Genomic DNA, 19,770 nt, shown 5'->3' with positions numbered 1-19,770 from the left:
CACATTGCTATAGGATCATGAATGGTGCATTACATTAAGGAACTGGGATTGTTTAGTCTGCAGAAGAGAAGAATGAGGGGGGATTTGATAGCTGCTTTCAACTACCTGAAAGGGGGTTCCAAAGAGGATGGATCTAGACTGTTCTCAGTGGTAGAAGATGACAGAACAAGGAATAATGGTCTCAAGTTGCAGAGGGGGAGGTTTAGGTTGGACATTAGGAAAAACTTTTTCACTAGTAGGGTGGTGAAGAACTGGAATGGGTTACCTAGGGAGGTGGTGGAATCTCCTTCCTTAGAGGTTTTTAAGGTCAGGCTTGACAAAGCCCTGGCTGGGATGATTTAGTTGGATTTGGTCCTGCTTTGAGCAGGGGGTTGGACTAGATGACTTCCTGAGGTCCCTTCCAACCCTGAGATCCTATGATTCTATGTGAGTGCTCTGGATATGTCATGAGACAAACATTTAAACAGTGCAAAGTTCAGCAGGCCTGAATGGAGAGGTTTAGATTTAAGTTTTGTTTCTGAGGCAGTTACTGAAACAGCAAAGATTTGTAGAGCTGTAATATCGTTTCTTTTTCACTCCCAGCCAGGACCAGCTGGGCATTTATTAGTGATGCTTTGTGGAGTCTTCTTCGAGATCACATGGCATCAGAAAAAGGTGCCAGAAAGCCCCAACCTTTCCCCTTCAATTCACAGCTCTGCAGATACCAAATCCTACGTCCTCTGAGTTTTTAATGTATGCTCCTCGAATCTCCATTTAATGCAGGCAGCTGGCTCGAAATACCCCAGAACAATGAGTTTACTCCTAAGCATCCTGAAAGCCCCCTGCACCAAAACCGAAGCAAAGTAAAAAGAACATGGAACCGTGGGTGGTTGTGTAGTAGTTTTCATTAGCTACAATGCCACCAGCATAGTACCTACTGAGATAAGAATGGATTCAGACCTTACCATATAGATTTGCTCTCAAGAACATAAAAAGAATAAAATGAATGTATAGTTCATGTTCTGAATACTGCTACCACCCGTTAATTGAAACATTTGCACCTATTGGTAAAAGTAAGTAATTCCATTTTGTTTACCCCCATCATCATGGTAATATAATAACATTGGGTCTCAGCTCTACTACTGATGCTACTATGTATGATCTTCATTAGGCCATGGTACTCTTTCAATATGCTGCTATACTCAAAGGAACGTGTACTATGATAACATGGCACTTCTGTCTGCTCCTGAGATTCTTTACCATCGGAAACCCTGGAATAAGTGTTTTCCTGATTTAAATACTAACAAAAAGTCTGCCACCAGCAATACCCCACCCACAAGAGAGTACCACACAGACGGGAAGGGGCAGGTGGAGCAAGGTGCGCTGACCATTTCTGCCCCTTGTAATTAGCTTTATGCTTGCTCCATAGGAGTGTGTGAGCTGTGAGAGGCGACACTGTTATTCTGAACAGCTCAGCTGAGGATAAAGGAATAAAACCAGACTCCCTCAGGAAAGTGTTTTAAGTTTGGGTTTTAGAACATTTCTTCCCTCCGCCCCCAACTCTGAGTTTTAGATAATCTGTTATAGAACATGGCTAAAAAACGCATTCAACTAGACACCTAATCCAATTTCTGACACAGGATTTTAAACTAAGCATGCTTAGGAAGTGAAGGGAGAAACAACAACTCACCTAAAATGTAGATCGTCTGTTGATCACTTCTTTGTCCAAGGGAATTGGTCACCTTACAGACGTAAGTCCCAGCATAATTGTAAGTCAACGGACTGTTGAAATGCAGACTATTATTTGAAGACATTAAACCTTCAGGCCATTGCCCATCCAACCTGAATTAGACAATAAATAGATAAATAAATGCAAAATGTATTATCTGACCTGGCTGGTGGCTCCTCTTCCCCTGCATGGCATCTGGGGTCATGTTAGACCCATCCCCACATTTCTCCCCCAGCTGTCGGAAGCTCTGCCAACTCCCTCCTCTCCCTCCCCGTCTCGTCCCCCATACTTCCTATAGCCATCGCTCCTCAGCTGCAGAGAGAGGAATCGCTGCACAGGGAGCTGCTCCCCGTGCATCCAGATCCCCTTATACCCAGAATCCTCCTGACTAGCCCCACTCCCCCTGCACCTGCACCACCCCCACAACCCACCCTACCAAGCCCCAACCAGCTGCACCTGGATCCTGACTCCACTGGATTCCCACACTGAGCACCCACCCACACCTCACACTGAGCCCCAACCATCTTCACCTGGACCCTCCTGCAGAGTTCCATTAACACTGCACCCAGAACTGTCCAACAAGTCCCCAGATCTCCCCCACCGCACCCAGATCTCGCACTAAGCCTCCCGCACCCAGATTGCCCCACACCGAACCCTCCCAACCCACACCTGGATTCCCCCACACTAAGCCCCTCCACCCTTGGATCCTGCCTGCCCTATTGCATAAGGCACATAGGGTAGGGCCCTGTGTGACGTTATGAGTGTGATATAATATCTCATTGAAAGGTGACAGGGCCAGAAAGAGTTAATTAACTCATAGACTGACCTGACCCATGGGTGAACCTTAAGGACTGGTTAGGAAGATCTGTAAATGACTAGAGCTTTGAAATGCAAGTCTGCATTGTTAAAGGTAAAAGGGGAGATGTTTGCTCAGGTCTTGTAAAGTCAGCAAACAAGTCTTGTCTATTGCTATAGTTTTAATTCAAAGATCAAAAAAGGAACATTAACATTTATGATGATACTTGAGTGAAATAGTATTATTGTCTATGTGTCTCTTTGAAGGTTGTGCTAACCTGTATCTGAACTGTTTAATGGATAAATTACTCTGGGCTAATTGCCAGGATATTTGGGAGAAGGAGTTAAGCCTATTGTTTTCTCAGGCCGAAAGGCTGCTGGAAATGTATAAGGAATCATCATATCTGACAGGTGTGTCTGGACGGAGGCCTGAGGCTGGGCACTTTAAGGGAACTGCGTGGTTTGGACTTCTACGTGACCAGTGAGGTACTGTAGAAGCTGTTTTGTGCTGGTTGGTGAATCTAAGTACTGGAATAACCACCAGCGTTTGGGGTTTGTCTGCCCCGTTTGGTTTGCAGTTCACCCTGATTGAGTGACCTCAGCTGGCTCCCCGGCTAGCACCGTCACACCCTGGGGTGTTTCTGGGGCACACTATGTCACAGTTGGGTGCAGCCTCACCACTCAGTCTGTGTCCCGGGGGGAGGGGAGGCACGGTGGAGCTGCACAGTGATGTTCCATCTCTGTGCAGCCAGTGTCCCGAGCTCCCCACACCATGCTGGAGCCTCCACATTTATTTGACAATTATTTAAAATATTGTATGTAGAATTTTTTGGCGCAGAATGCCCTCATGAGGAGTCTTTTGTGCTCTTCTGCAGGTTTGTAGGCTGTAAATAAATCATCTTCCATCTTTTGAAGTAAGGCTTGAAGGACACATTTTCCAAACACATTTACAAGAATGAGCAATCTTAAAACAGACCAACTTTATCACCAGTTTAGCTCCAAATCCTATCAACAGAATTAAATTCAGAGCCTGTGTGGGGATGGTGTTGCTACCACAGGGTGAGTCACCATCGAAGAAGAGGATGGAGGGTAAGCAAGCTCAGAGAAATGAGTTGGTACCAGTGCGGAGCGCAGGGGCGGCTCTAGGAGGCTGGCAGAGTGCCCCCCGTGGCTTGCCGCACTTGGCGTGCTGGTGCCTGGAGCCACCCCTGGCGGAGCGCCTCTCAGTACCTTTCAATAATGGTGATTCGGGCTCTTTGAGGATTCGGATGTCTTTGTGAGATAGGAGCCTGGACGGTACCAGGACGTGTGAATGTGTTTTCTCAGGAGTAAGCATATGGGGTGGTGCCAGATGCAGCACCAGAATAGGTATGGTACACTTTTCACTTCTGGCTATGGAAGACTGTACCAATAAGGACTTTGCCTCCGAATCTCAAAATGAAGGCTGAGTCGGATGCCAGTGTCAGAATCTCTCTAGATGACTTCTAGGTATGCTCCTGTGGTCACAGTACTGCAGGAAAGGGAGCCTCAGAAATATCTGTGTTTGGACATGAGGTCCAAGACCCAGATCAAGGAAGTGACTTTCCCTTTTTCGTCTGATTCTGGAGAATGGGGTCTTTCCTTGGGAAGTCTAGTGTCTTTGGTTACTGCCGAAGCAGAGCTGGTCCAAAGAACCACTATATTTGGGTCTGACTCACCCACCTGAGTCTCAAAAAGTACTACATAAATAGGAATGTATGTTTTTCCTACCTCAATTTTTTAGATCTGTTTTTAAATCTTACGTAGACTTTACATTTAGAGGGAATGTGGATTTCTCCCAAGCAGCAGAGAGGCAGGCTGAATCTCCATCACTCCAAGGGAAGGACTTATGGCACATATGGAAAGGTTTGAAGTCCAGGGTCTAGAACCTAACCCACACTTGGGGCTGCGGATGAGGGTCGGGAGTTGAAGGCGGAGGTGAGGGAGAGAACAGGGACCCACAGGAGAGAAGGGGTGAACCCTCTCAAAGCGTGAACTTGTGCTAACAGAAAAAATAAATCTAAAAAGAAACTAAAATGAGAAAGGCATAAGAAAGCAAAGGGTAGCCAGCTGCATAGTTCAACTGCTGGGCACGGACTGCTCTGTTGCAAGACACTGGCAGTTTATTGGGGTATAAAGGTGAAGAGGGCATAGGTGCGGACACCACTGACAAACATTGCTGATCAAGAGTGCACAAGCAGGCAGCATATACTGACATAGAGCACCCACAGGGACATTACTCAAAGGAGAGAGAGAGAGAGAGAGAGAGAGAGAGTGAGTGAGTGAGTGTGTGTGTGTGTGTGTGTATTTCCATGAGTGAAGTGTCAACACAATCTGCCATGCAACACCACATGCTACAGCTACTTTTCATGAACAGTACCCTAAAAAATTCAACATGTACAGTGAATGAACATCCTCAGACTTTCTTCCACGTGAGCTTTTGCTGACTATAGGCCAATGACTGCTAGACAACTATGGAAATGTTTTATTTCTGCAGCTTAATAGCTATCCTGTTTGACAATCTCAAAGTTTTCCCATCATAGGAGTCAAGTGGCTAAACAAGCACAAATCTGTACTTATGTTACTTTTCATTGTACATGCATGGACTTTTATTGTCATTTCATTGCGTGAACACAACACACTGCTGCAATACACACTCATTTGTCATCTCCCCAGCCAAACAAGGATTCATTAACCTCGTTGTGTACAGATTTGTCCATCTACTTCCAGGTTATTAAGATCGCTCAGCATGTGTTATTACTATTACTGAGAATATAACCTAGCCCCTTTATCTTAAAATTCAGTGGACAAAATGCAAAAATACATCTATTCTGCACCAGTTCAATTCTGTATTTCTTCAAAAGCATTATTTAGCATTTAAACTAGATTTGAAATCAACTTCAACTGAAAGGTTTTCTGGGACAAAGTGGTACAGATGAGATTCTACCTTTGCTTTCCCCAAATGCCACTACTTTGTTCATTTTTTCAGAAGCAAGTACAAGTAAATACCCCACACGTGACCCAGCTCTCCAGCCTTGCATAACAGTGGTCTGACCCTCTGCATTGTAGCTCAGTATCCTGTCAATAAATTACAACCTCAACTTTTTAAAGTCGGCATTCTTATCATGATTAAGTTTCTGCCAAGGAGTTTTGTCATAAATAAACAGATAGTTAAGGGCTAAGGTCTCTTTTACCTGTAAAGGGTTAACATGCAGTACCTGATGACCACCTGACCAGAGAACCAATCAGAGACAACATAATTTCAAATCTCTGTGGAGGGAAGCCTTTGTCTGTGTTCTTTGTTAGAGCTCTCTTTGGATCTAAGAGAGGTCAGTCATGTCTCCAAGTTCTCCTGGAGTAGTTTCTACTATTTAATAGTGAGTATTAATTAGAAAGGCGGATTAGTCTTTTGAGTTGGCTTTCTATATTTGCAATTGTGTGTTTGCTAAAGGAAATTCTTTATTCCTGTTTGCTGTTACTTTGCTTTCACTGAGAAAGAAAGGGGGAGGGGGGATTCTCTCCAGAGATTGATAAGTTTAGACCCTGTATTGTTCCATTTTGGTTACAGAGACAGTGACTTTTCTTTTTATTCTTTAATAAATTCTTTTCTATTAAGGACTTGGTTGATCTTTCTTTGGGTGGATTCTCAGGGAAAGAGGAGGGGGAGGTATCCCTCTGTAGTTAGATCCTGGTGTCTCTCCTAGGAAAAGGGAGGGGGGAGGAAGCAGGGGGGAATGGTTTATTTCTCCTGGGTGTAAGAACTCCATGGATTTGGGGCTCTTGGAATCCCCTAGGATTTTGGGGAAGGACTGTGTCCCAATCCACGTTTCCTGATTGGGTGGTGGCAGCTTTTACTAGATCTAAACTAGGATTTTAGTTTAGAGGGAAACCAGTGCAGGTCCCCACATTGGAACCCAACAGCTCTAAGTGGGGGTGAGACCTATGACAAGTTTATTACAAGAAATTTGTATACAAGTTCATCTCCAATTTCTTGAAATTAAAGTTCTCTGCTTTTACAAACCATATTAGACTTGTCTATACTACATGAGGAATGATACTAATCTGGGAATTGGTTTAAGTGTTATGAAAGCCCTTTTAGTGAGAAGGTTAGCATATCTTGTAAAACTAGATTAGTTATTTGCCCTTATTACTTTTAACCTGCATCATAACATGTTGGAGAGGATAGGAGGGGATTTTTTTTTAATCCAACTGGTTTAAATGTGATCCAATTGAGACTACTACATTTGTTTCTTAATTTTTAATGTAATACTTGGATAGCATATTTTGTTTTGCATTTAGGAGGTTCCATTCAAGAAACTTTGGTTGTATGTTTATTATTATTAACCCTGCATTTCAAATACAATTTTAAAAAGCTTTGTCTACACCACACAGCTTTTAGCAACATTCCTGTGCCGCTATAGCCATGCTGCTAAAAGTCGTGCAATGAGCGACTCCTGCCGACAAATCACTGTTCACACTGGCACAGGGGTCGGCAACCTTTCAGAAGTGGTGTGCCGAGTCTTCATTTATTCACTCTAATTTAAGGTTTCGTGTGCCGATAATGCATTTTAACATTTTTAGAAGGTCTCTCTCTATAAGTCTATAGACTATTGTTGTATGTAAAGTAAACAAGATTTTGAAAATTTTTAAGAAACTTCATTTAAAATTAAATTAAAATGCAGATCTTATCAGTTTAGTGCAGTGGTTCTTAACCAGGGGTGCCTGCACCCCCTGGGGCAGGGCTGGTGCAAGGATATTTTGTGCCCTGGGCAAAACTTCCACCTTGCTGCCCCCCATCCCACGCACATCGGTTCATTGATGGGCAAATTCCAAGGAGCCTTTATAGACCCCAGGGGCCAGCCGTGCCAGGGGCTGCTCCCCAGACCAGGTTAATTAATTTTTTAATTAATTAATTAATGGAGATATCCTATCTCCTAGAACTGGAAGGGACTTTGAAAGGTCATCAAGTCCAGCCCCCTGCCTTCACTAGCAGGACCAAGTACTGATTTTGCCCCAGATCCCTAAGTGGCCCCCTCAAGGACTGAACTCACAACCCTGGGTTTAGCAGGCCAATGCTCAAACCACTGAGCGATCCCTCCCCCGGAACTCCCCCGGCGGGTGCACAGTCCCCCCGCAAGCCCTCCTCACCCTGGTGGACCCTGCCCAGAGTCCACTCACTGGCTTTGCGGGGCTTGGGCCGCTGCAGCAGTTTGGCAGGGAGGAGCTGCCTTCTGGAGGGACCAGAGAGCCAGAGTGTCCTGCTTGCGGCAGCAGCAAGCTCCAGCCATGGGGGAGCCAGCGCGGTGCAGGGGGGCAGCAGCCCTGCAAAGGTGGTGGTGCCACTAGTGGGGAGCACCTGCGCTCTCCCACCCCTCCTGCCCATGCTGCTGAGGCAGTGGGGGGGGGGGAGCTGAAAGGGGGGGCAGCTGCGGCTCACAGTTCTAGGAGCCGCAGAACCCGAGCGTGGTGAGGGAGGAGCCGGGAGGCCTGCCTGCCTGGGCTGCGGCCTGGTGACCCCTGGGGGGCTCCTGCAGCAGATGCATGCGGGCGGCCGTCCCCATGCGCCCCTCGGCTCCCTCCCGCCACACTTGGGCTCTGCAGCTCCCGGAACTGTGAGCCGCCGCCCCTCCCACAGCAGGCTCAGGGCCCCGCGCCCTGGTGGCTCACGCTCCCGGGAGCCGCAGAGCCCGAGCACGGTAAGGGGGCGCGCTTGCGGCCGGTCTGGAGTCCCAGCCGCCGGCCCCGCTCAGCCTCTGCCGACCCCTGCACTGGCGCTTTTCATCGGTAAAACTTCCGCTTTTCGGGGTGGGGAGGGTGTTTTTAACACTGCTAAACGACAAAAGTTTTGCCAACGAAGTTCCAGTGTAAACTTTTAGTCTTTTAGTCTTTTTTCTTCTAACTGATCCAGGAAGCAACTTGAGGTTACAAGGTGGTACCACAGCTGATCTTTAATGCTTCTTATAGCACTATGACTATCAATGATTCTCATAGCGCTATTACTGTGCATTACATACACTTAAACACTCACACAAGTTCTTTTCTTTTTTTCAGACAGACTGACCAAGTGAAGTTGAAGTAAAAGGGAAGTTACCTTTTGGGGCCATATATTTGCTCCGGAAGTGGCTCCCTCCAGGGGAACGTACTTAACATGCAAGACTACAGATGGCAGGCAGCAGGACTCTCAGTAAAGGCATCCAATTCATATTGGAGTCATGAAATACTGCTTTTATCACACAACAGGAAGCCATACAGAGATACCAGATCTCAGCACGGGTTGACTTAAGTTTTGAGTCATGAGGGGAGCCATCTCATGCAGCTTATTTGGAAGTAGATACAGTGCCTTACTCTTCACTAGAGCATGGTAAACTTGATGACTGAAATGATACTTCAAGTGTTTTCCATCCCAATTTTCAATGTAATATCAATGTTATATAATTTTATTCAAAAAATATCCCTTTTTTTTGCATCTTTGCTTTATGCACGTCCTCAACTCACACGGAGAAGGAAGGCTGGACAACAGGTGCTTACAATGTCTTACAGTAAGCTCAAGAAACTCAATATCACAATCACCTGTCAAAGAAGTTATTCCATTTATAAAAATAAGTGGATTTATCCTAAAGCATTGGTAACTGCTCAGACTTCAGAGTAACAATCATTCTTCACTTGTACTTTCCCACCCCAATTGCTACTGCTCCCCTTTCCTTAGGAGCCATCAACTATATAAGGCCAATATTTTTCTTTACAACATCCACATGTCTCAGTCCATACATCTGATGCATCAGTATGGGACATATTTCAAAAGCAGTCATTTCTAATACATAGAATGTGCATTAGTCATGTACTGAAACCAGACAAGCTAGTAGCAGTCAAAGGGCCTTGTTTCCACTGTGTCATAAGCCAGTAGCACCCTTCAAAACTCGCCTTTATTAAAATATTGATTGTGTATTTAAATGGAAAATTCATCTTTTGTTTTCATGAACACTCACCTGGTCCATGTAAATTCCGTGGGTGGTGGATTTGCGTCAGCATTACACTGGAGCTGAACATGCTCTCTTCCAATGAACCAGTTTCCATCATACCCACTTACTGAAACTTCAGGCGCATCTATAAAATATGATTCATTTCACATTCCAATATTCAAAGTACATTACTAAAAAGGAGACACGCATTGCTTAGAATGATGTGTCTACATGTTGTATTTAACTAACAGTATGGCAGTGCTTAATCTCCAACGAGCAATGGTAGTCCTACCTGGAAATCTTAGAAATAACACGTATACATGGGTAGTTGCCATCGGAGGCTTAACATGAAGCAAATCAGTGGGCCCCATACGTTTTTAGTTTGTTAACTGAAACAAGCGGAGATAATTATATAGTTTTTACGTCAACAATGCCAATTTTTAGCATGATGCAGTGCTAACTTCAATAGTTCAAATATGCCAGATTCTGTGAATTCAAAAAAATTCATATTACACGGTGGTAAATGATGAATTGCACATATGACATGAGTAACTTCTGGCTAATGATTTATACTGTAGTAGGTATCTGCACTGTGCCTATGTTAATAATACTAGTCAAACCAGCAAGGAACTTTAGCGTATTCTGTGTTTAATTTTGATTTATTTCTTTTCAAAGGACTCAACAACTAGTAACTGGTGGTAAATATTTAATTTTTTGATAGAGCAGCTTACAGCAAGGGGCCTGATGTTCAGTAAGGAGAGAAAGTATCTTTAAAATATTTTTACCACTCAGTTGCTTTTCTGAAGTAGTAATTAAGTTACTCTAGTATCAGAGGGGTAGCCGTGTTAGTCTGGTTCTGTAAAAGCAGCAAAGAATCCTGTGGCACCTTATAGACTAACAGACGTTTTGCAGCATGAGCTTTCGTGGGTGAATCCGACGAAGTGGGTGCCACAGGATTCTTTGCCATCAATATTTTCTGTTCTGAGATCTACATCCTACACTTCCTTTCCCCTTCTCCTGCACACCCATTACTGTGTTATGGTTTGTGTTTGAAAATGGATGCCTAAAGCTAACATTTTGAATCCTTAGGAACCCAATATGTTCTGGACTTTTGAAAATTCTGGTCATATATTTGATAGCCCAACTCCAGGCATCTATTTTGGGTTATGTGGACTAAAGTTTGTAACAGCACATCGAAATGACCAACATAGCATACAATGTAAGGTTTTAAGAAATTCAACTTCTTTATGGCAAGTTACAAGTTACTCTTCAATGGGGAGAATTTATTTTGGAGGCAACTCTTGTCAAAGTCAGCAGGCCATCAGAGCACCGCATTATTAGCGGTTAATCGAGGGAGATATGCGAAGGCCGTGTCTTCAAACTGCAGTTTGGACTATGGGAGTGTGAAAAGGACTCAGCGCCTGGTGTGCAATGATATTCACACTCCCACAATCCAAACTGCAAGGCACTGTAAACAAGCCCGACATTGGTTAGGGCTTTAATCTGTGACCATCAAGACAGAGTTTTTCAAGTAGCCAGAAGTTCACCAGCAAAGGGCTAGAAAGAGGTCTTTTATTGTTGTATTTGTTAATGAACTGAAATTGAAGTAGTACATGTGCCACACTTTTTCCTTGTGATATGCTAACAGTAGTAAAGATGCAGAATCCAAAACAATCTGGTCATACACAGAAACTTATTTGCTGCAATAAAGACACAAACATTGCTAACCGATGAAAGCTCTGCAAATTTCTACAGCTGAGATACAAGGTGCAGTTATGAAATTATAAAGATTATTATTAGGGTCAAATAAGGAGGGGGGCGTGGTAATTTATCATCTCCTGTCACTTGTTTCTTTTAGGGACATCAAGTTTAACAAACCAAAACACACATACACATCTATACACACACAGACATACACACAAAGAAAATAAACTTCCAAATGGAGGGATTCTCAAATTATCCACGCTCTCGCTAACACTCTCAGTAGTGTAGTGAGTGATCTGGTTAAGCACAGTTACCCCATAACATTTTTCATCACTGAAGTTCTTTGGGAATATCATGACTTGTATTATTCCAAGCGTGAAAGAAATGGCAACCACCGTTTCAAGTATTTTTAAATACCTCAATTCTTGTCGACAGGGCCGCCCAGAGGATTCAGGGGGCCTGGGGCAGGGCCAGGTCTTCGGTGGCAATTCAGCGGTGGGTCCCTCTCGGAGGGAAGGACGCACCACCGAATTGCCACCGAAGAATGAAGCGGTGGTGGTAGAGCAGCCTAAGTGCTGCCGATCGCGGCTCTCCCCACCCCTGCCGCTTGCGGCGCTTGTACTCACCGGGCGGCGCTCCAAGGCTTTGGCAGCACTTCAGCGGCGGGTCCTTCACTTGCTCCGAGTCTTCCGCTGCACTGAAGGACCTGCTGCCGAAGACCTGGCGCGAGTGAAGGGCCTGCCACCGAAGTGCCACCAAAAACCCGGAGTGGCTCTTGGGGCCCCTGCAGGGCCCAGGGCAAATTGCCCCACTTACCCCTCCCTCTGGGCGGCCCTGCTTGTTGAATGGGAAAACAGATTTTGCTTATAACAAGTCCCTGTAAAGCTTCCGAGGAGGAACTGAAATTTCAGCTTCAACATCTGAGTATTAGTCAAATTTGTTAAAAAATAAGGGTCCATGAAGAAACATAGGAGGAATCTGAATGGGTAATGAAACCAAGTTAATTAAAAGGTAAGTGGCAATGTGTCTCAGCAAGTAGGGAAACTGACTGGGTCTCGGGAGCCCTGGGTTCTACTCCCAGCTCAGCCAGTGGCCTGCTGCAAATCCTTGGTCAACCCACTTCACCTCTTCCTAGCTCTGTTTCTCCAATCTGTGTGCGGGGCAATGATACTGATCTTCTTTGTACACTGCTTGCAGATCTACTGATGGAACATACTCCAAGGCCTAGTTGTCATATGACAGACCAGCAGCTATAAAAGCAATAGTTAACTTGTTGTATACTTACATAGTATGTCCAATGTGTAAGGATATCTCAGCTCCTTTTCCAAAGCCGGATGCCTCACAACACAAGTTATGAATCTTCCTCTGGAAAATCTGGTGGGTATGAGTTTGTACTGACTGGCAACTGTCATGGTTTCATTTGGAAATAAAGTACAACTGGATTCCACTTCTCCAAGCCCACCTTCCCAATCAATATCTGCAGCAGGTTTTCCAGTGGCTGCTGTACAAATGGCTGCTACTGTCTGATTTTCACCATCTATTAAAGAGTTTGGTCCCTTTGTTAGGCTCACAATGGGTTCAACTATTGAAATAAAAAAAAGTACGTTTTCAGTCAAGACAGAAACGTTTAATCAACCTTACTTCAATTCCTGTATGTACATTTTATCCCCAATAGCCTACAGCTAACAACTCATTTTCAAGGCAGATTTGTTAACTGGCAGGTAAAGTTGATGACACAATGGGCACTTAAAAGTAATCTGGACAACTGACAGCTCTGACATCCCTGTGCTGCACATTGCCAGGATAGACTGATTTAAAATCAAAGTGATAGAAGTCAGATTTTAATCAGCAAGCAAGAAATCTTGTTTTAAATCATTTATTTTAATCTAGCTTTGTATCTGTACTTTATCCCCCTCCCCTCACAAGGTAAGGTTGATGGCTCATTCATTGGTAACCATTAAAACATGTGAAGTGCAACTAAATATAGCCTTTAGGCTACATTTGGTGGGATTGGTTTAACTAACCAGGAACAGACACTATATTTTACACATTTACTTAAGCAATTCTGTAGTTTAACTTACATGTACTCAGGTTTTTTTATAAATACCACAGAAATGTAGGATGCACTTATTTACAACTACACATCTCCAGTGTGGTTAGAACCCAAATCTTTGTTGTTTACTTCAAGTGCTATCACCTAACTAGATACCAGGGTGGGTTTTTTTGGTTGTTTGTTTAGGTTTTGGTTGTTTGTGGTTAAAGATACTTGCTCCACAAGCTATTAAACAAATCATTATGTCCTTCAGCCTACTTTCTTTGGTAGTTAACAGTGTGACTTGCAGCATTATGCTTTGGCCACAAAACATTCTTTTCACTTCTCTTCATTTTTCTCTTTTTTTTTAAATATAGCTATCAAGATAATCAACATGCAAAAACTCAACATCAGGAAAGACCTGAGAGATGCCCAAGAATCAATGACGTCCAGGAGGTTGAACTCGTATACATTAAGGAAAGCCGCTGAGAAAATCAAACTTTTAAGTGCAAGGAAATTTAGACTACTTATGAATGTCAAGCCAGTTACAAATAAGAGATTGATTTCACTCGCATGCTGCAAGCTACTAACAGGGAATATCCAACTGCCCAACATTTTGTGAACTCAGGTGTTCAGAGCATCTCTACTGCAGTTTATATTTAAAAGAAAATAATTCTTACAGTAGTTAGTATTAACTTAAAGTCAATTTGTACATTTTATTTATAAATAAGGTTCAATTATGCATCCACCCACGGAATACAGTTAGTCATCCACCAATTCTTGACCAAACGTAGAATTCTTACTTAATCCAAGTGTAGTGTACTGTTTAAATAATGCCACTTGTACATTGAGAGGTTAGTAACTTTGTATAGTAACTCGAGTTCTTCAAGGTGCATCCCCCTACATGCACTCCACTTCAGGTTCATCTTTGACATTTTTGGTAACAGTGCATGTTCAGCACACGCAGGTGGCTCCAGACCACCTCATGTCCTGTCTCAAGAATACGGGAAGCCATGCAGGCAAATAGCCCTCAGTTCCTTCGCTGTCACCAAAAGAGGAGGGAAAGGGCAAACAGTAGAGCACCTATCAAGACGTCTCTAAGAACTTCAGTTCCTGTAAAATTAAACCACCTTTCCTTTCTCAAGTAGTGTCCTGATGGGTGCTCCACTTCAAGCAACTGACAACCAGCATCCAGAGGAGGGAGCAGCTTTGGAGTCAGATTTAAGACTGCTGACAAAACAGCACTGGCAATAGCAGTATCTGACCTGCAAGCCTATACCAAGACATATTGTTTGGAAAAACTGAACTGGTGACCAAGTTGCAACTTTGCAAATTTCAGTGACTCGCACACTTTTCAAACAACTCAGAATAGCCCCAGAAACGCATTTTGAAGTCTTTGGGTGGAAAGTGTATATTTTTCTGATCGAGCCACAAAAGAAACAGAGTTTCTAAATGGTCTGGCTCTGTCCAGATACAAAGCTAACACCCTTCTGACATTCAGAGTATGGAATGCAGATTCTGCCCTGGACAGGTCTGGATGGGAAATGGATGGGGGAGGGGGAACCACACATACAGAGGAAGGTATATGGCCTGGTTAGTGCAGAAATGGAAGAATGGTTTAGGTAGAAGTTTGAGATGAGGCTGTAATGAAACTTTTTCCTTAATACTGTAAAGGGGCTCCAATATTAATGCCCCTAACGATCGGGCCCAGGTGCAGAAGTGATGCCATTTTAATAGGTAAAGGGAATAGAAAACAACTACTGTAGCTAGAGGCACAAATGAAGGTTCCATGAAGCTGTTAAGGACCAAGTTCAAGCCTCGTACCAGAGTAGGTTGGCTTATTTGTGGGAAGGACCTGCATTGCTGGCATATGATGGTGTACCAATCCATGCAACAAACCTCAATGCCAACTCTGCCCACATATCTACACCAGCGACACCATCACAGGACCTAACCAGATCAGCCACACCATCACCGGTTCATTCACCTGAACATCCACCAATGTAATATACGCCATCATATGCCAGCAATGCCCCTCTGCTATGTACATCGGCCAAACTGGACAGTCCCTACGGAAAAGGATAAATGGACACAAATCAGACATTAGGAATGGCAATATACAAAAACCTGTAGGAGAACACTTCAACCTCCCTGGACACACAATAGCAGATTTAAAGGTAGCCATCCTGCAGCAAAAAAACTTCAGGACCAGACTTCAAAAAGAAACGGCTGAGGTCCAGTTCATCTGCAAATTCGACACCATCAGCTCAGTATTAAACAAAGACTGTGAATGGCTTGCCAACTACAAAAGCAGTTTCACCTCCCTTGGTGTTCACACCTCAACTGCTAGAAGAGGGCCTCACCCTCCCTGATTGAACTAACCCAGTTATCTCTAGCCTGCTTCTTGCTTGCATATATATACCTGCCCCTGGAAATTTCCACTACATGCATCTGGCGAAGTGGGTATTCACCCATGAAAGCTCATGCTCCAATACGTCTGTTAGTCTATAAGGTGCCACAGGACTCTTTGCTGCTTTTATAGATCCAGACTAACACGGCTACCCCTCTGATACATGGAATGTATTGTTCACTGAGATCAAATAAAGGCCATATATATCTTTTCTACAAGACAAAAGCATTCCTTTTATATTTATCACTTATTTTCTAAAATCCCTTACAGGTTTTACAGCTTTAAGCTTTCTGATACATTGAACACTACTAAATTTGTGACATCTTTTTTCTTAACAGGACTAAACAGCTCAAGTCAAAACTCAGTGATTTGGTAAAATCCAGATCAAGTGAGGCAACTAACATTTCAAGTAGACAAAACACTTTTGAGGCAGAGGTTTCCTCGAGAAAAGTATCAAAATTGAAGCTAGGATTCAAATGCTTGAAATTTCTCCCATTCACGTGCAGTTTATTTTAAACATACAAGAATGTGAACGTTTATTTTTAATTAACTGCACTATTTTAGCACATATTTGTCAAACATTTGAAATAGCAACAATTTCATCTCAGCCTATTGTCACCCAGCAAACAAGCTCTCTCCGTAAGCACTGCCCAGTATATTAATTCCATCACTCAATGTTTATTTTCTCCTTCTTGCACTTAAGGCCCAACCATATTACCTACTTTAAAAAAGAAATGCACACACTATTCTCAGCTTTTGGATTATTTGACAGAGTGCCTGGATCTTCTGATTTAAAAAAATGCAAGTCCTCCCCAAATCATTAAGAATGACTTTCAATCAAAAGGCTTGTAGTCTTCTCGTGGATGTGGCTATGGTGACAAAAAAAAAAAGTCACAAACCAACTAATACCTACTCTGTGTTGTCTTCCAAGTCAGCCAAGAGGATTGTTAAAGTAAACTTGAGACAGAAGAATAAGTTGTATACTTCTGTAAGTCACAGCATTAAGAAACTCGATCACTTCCTTACAAAGCTGGAGCCCACTAACAATATTTGAAACATCTGTCAAACCCCACTACTGAACTTTCAGTACACAGCAGGAAGGTAAACACGGCCAATCATTATGTGGCAAGATACTGTGCTGTAGATTCAGACCCCAGCTTGCCACACACGATGTCTCCATGTAGCCAAGTCCTATGAAGTTTATTTAGCTTTTTGTGGCGGCTTTTGGGGATAAAAAAATTAAATATAAAATTAAAAAGCAAACATACCTAATACAGTTACGGTTGTTGATGACTGAGTATTTCCTAGTGGGAATGTAACTGCTTTGCATATATATTCTCCTGAATCAGAAAAGCTTATATTGTTTAGGGTGATAGTTGCATCAGTAAGTGAGTGGTTCTTAAGTGACACTCTTCCTTGGTAGTCTCCTCGAGCAGTAAACCCATATTTAGGATGATGAACAGCAATGGTCTGTTTACTTTTACCATGCATCTTCTCCCATGAGATTTGTGTTATTGTTCCATTTATTTCAATTATGCATTTCAGGGTGACATTCTTCCCCCAAACGGCTGTTACATGTGGATCAACAACTGGTTCAACCAAGGCACCTAAAACCAAAGAAATGTGTTAGTTGAGAGATGGGTCCAAATCACTAAGTTAAGAACCATATTCCAAGATAGTTGTCAACAGGGAAGGTGGGACCTTGAGCTGTTCAGGGTGTTGGGATCCGAAGTTTTATTAGGGCTCAGTGCACAGAGCAGACTCATGAAGCTAATTTTCTCCTACTGATTACTACCTTCCTACCACACATTCAATCTTTGAGAGCAAACTGACTATACAAAGGTACTTCTACTCCAATACATCTGTTAGTCTATAAGGTGCCACAGGACTCTTTGCTGCTTTTATAGATCCAGACTAACACGGCTACCCCTCTGATACTTAGCCCCTCCCACACACCCCTGCGGGGTCCCTGCTCCCCATAGTACAGCAGGCCCAGGCTGAAGGGAGCACCCCAATCCAGCCGGGGGGGGGAGGGGAGGGCAGATGGAACCCAGCAATCCTGACCCCCAGCTCCTCTGGGGCTCCCCTGTCCCCTCCCCAAGCAGGGAGGGAACTGCTTTTGTAGCACAAAAGCAATCACTGTCAAATTTTTAAAATAACCATTAATTCTCCTGAAAGAATGGAGAAGTTCCTTTCAGTTTATGTAGATTTTATAGTTGACTACTTCCAACCAGTTTTATCTCATCCATGGAGGATATTATCTACCACAAAAAACCAAAACCAAAATAAAACCAACCACTAACCAATTCCTCAGCCAAAGATAAGAATAATACTGGCGAAGGACAAACAGTATCTTCACTTTTTACTTAAAGTTTTATTAAATTTTGAAATTGTTCAGTTCACTGAAACGAACTCGTAAAGAATGAAAAACTATACATTGTGTGCTAAGTTATCAGAAAGTAAGTTATTGATTTCAATTATTCTCCCCAAAACACTGACTGTGTTAATAGAAACTCAACAGCCTAAGTGGGGAACGGTGAAGGAACTCAAAGTTAAATTATGTTGTGCAGTTCTTTGGTTATGAATTTTCTTTTAAGAGAATGATGTCAGCAGTGTAACAATGCAACTTTACCTTTTAAACCACTGTTTGAGCAAAATATTCTACAGAAAGCAGTTGAAATCACTAAAAATAGTTTTCTGCAGTACATAATAACTAGTACATTTCCAGAATCTTGATTGGTTTAAATTGTTTTTAAGCAATTTAAAAAAATTCAAAGTTCCCTGTCTCCTTCTTAATGGCACACATTCTGAGTTTTAGCTTGCTCTCAAGGGTATGCACTGAAGCATCACTTAAAATCTGCTGCTGGGGTTGTACGACGAGACCTTTTTTCTTTTGATTCACAGGAGAGTTCTTATTTCCAATGCTACAGGCTATCACCTTCACCTTTGAATGAGGTAAGATGCCTCCTTAGCACATTTCATAAAGGTAATGCAGTCCTGTTTTACAGAAAGGGAAACTGAGGCAGAAACATGTTCTGTCCCTTGTCCAAGGTCACCAAGTGAGTCCACAGATAGGACAAGAGCTCAGGTCTCCTGAGGCATGATTGTGTCCTATCCGCCAGGCCGCACAGTTCCCCATATACATTCTGAATAATAATAATAATAATAATGCCATATGTCCACGTTGTAATCAATTAAAACAACACCTTCTTGAGTGGAAACAGTATGAATGATATCTTTAAAGAAACAGACTATACCATTACCTGTGACTTCAGACTCATCATCACCACCAACAACCAATGATGGAGAATCTTGAAATGGAAGAAAAAAAAGTCACTTGTGCTACTACTACTGGTGTTTCAGTATTTCATTTTCTTGATACCACTACAAGAAACAGTAGATCAAATGCAGTCATTTTTTAAAACCACTATGGAGCAGTCTTTCAAGAGGCAGCCTTCATATGTGAAATGTTACACCTTCCCCCACCCTCCATAATTACATTTCTGGGCACGTGAGAGGAGTTTCACATTTGTCCAACAGAGGATCTGTCACTTCTGGAGAATGGAGACTGATGGACAAATACCACAGGTGTGTGCATGCCAAAATGGAGGAGGGCTGCAGCCCTACTGAAAACTAGGCCCTATGTGTCTCAGAAACGCTTAACTGCTGAGCCTTCCTGTGACTCTTTTGCTGTTTTCTGCAGAATCTAAGATTTCATCCAAGAGAATAATAAAGGAAGCTCTCCTCTTTTCCACTGCTGTCAACATTCCCATGCAGAAGAGCTAACCAAATAGGAAAAGCAGCAGAAGTGTGAATTGTTTCCCCCAATCTTGTGTTAAAGGTGCTCAGCAAAGAAACCAAAATAACCAACAAACACTCCTTCCCCCAAGACTCGTGATTTTTTTTGCTTCTTTACGATGGCTAAAGAGTGCCGGCAAGTATTTTTCCCAAGAAGGATCCTGCCTGGTTATTTCAAATCTTAGATTAGCAGGCCCGGATGCTCAAAAGTATTTTAGGGACTAACACATGGGCACCGGGTGCCTAAATATTTTTGAGGCCCAGGACCTCAGCTCCTGTCTAAGCTGAAACACTCTGAAGCCCTGACCTTGTAAAGACTTACCAGTGTGCATAACGTTACACACTA

General features: G+C 43.1%; 1 protein-coding gene across 1 annotated transcript; it reads right to left on the bottom strand.

The window, feature by feature from the left end:
- Nucleotides 1–52: 52 nt before the first annotated feature.
- On the bottom strand, nucleotides 53–19,756 carry LOC123359600 (nectin-3-like). Its single transcript, XM_045001103.1, has 7 exons — nucleotides 19,747–19,756; nucleotides 18,890–18,937; nucleotides 16,895–17,233; nucleotides 12,470–12,766; nucleotides 9,508–9,625; nucleotides 1,670–1,821; nucleotides 53–57 (listed from the first exon to the last, which is right to left on the bottom strand). The coding sequence occupies exons 1-7, from the start codon at nucleotides 19,754–19,756 to the stop codon at nucleotides 53–55; spliced, it is 969 nt and encodes a 322-aa protein (XP_044857038.1).
- Between the last annotated feature and the right edge of the window lie 14 nt (nucleotides 19,757–19,770).

Source organism: Mauremys mutica, unplaced genomic scaffold (assembly GCF_020497125.1).
Source record: "Mauremys mutica isolate MM-2020 ecotype Southern unplaced genomic scaffold, ASM2049712v1 Super-Scaffold_100129, whole genome shotgun sequence".
NCBI lineage: Eukaryota > Metazoa > Chordata > Testudines > Geoemydidae > Mauremys > Mauremys mutica.
The sequence above is the reverse complement of the archived record's forward strand: the minus strand, read 5'-3'. Positions and strand labels throughout refer to the sequence as shown.

Bases quoted from the DNA above. Each gene is read 5' to 3' on its own strand.
- LOC123359600 (XM_045001103.1), bottom strand. The intron at 17,234-18,889 runs GTAATGGTATAG...CTTTGGTTTTAG, and splicing joins TGATGAGTCTGAAGTCACAG to GTGCCTTGGTTGAACCAGTT. The intron at 9,626-12,469 runs GTAAGTATACAA...CATATTTTATAG, and splicing joins TTACACATTGGACATACTAT to ATGCGCCTGAAGTTTCAGTA.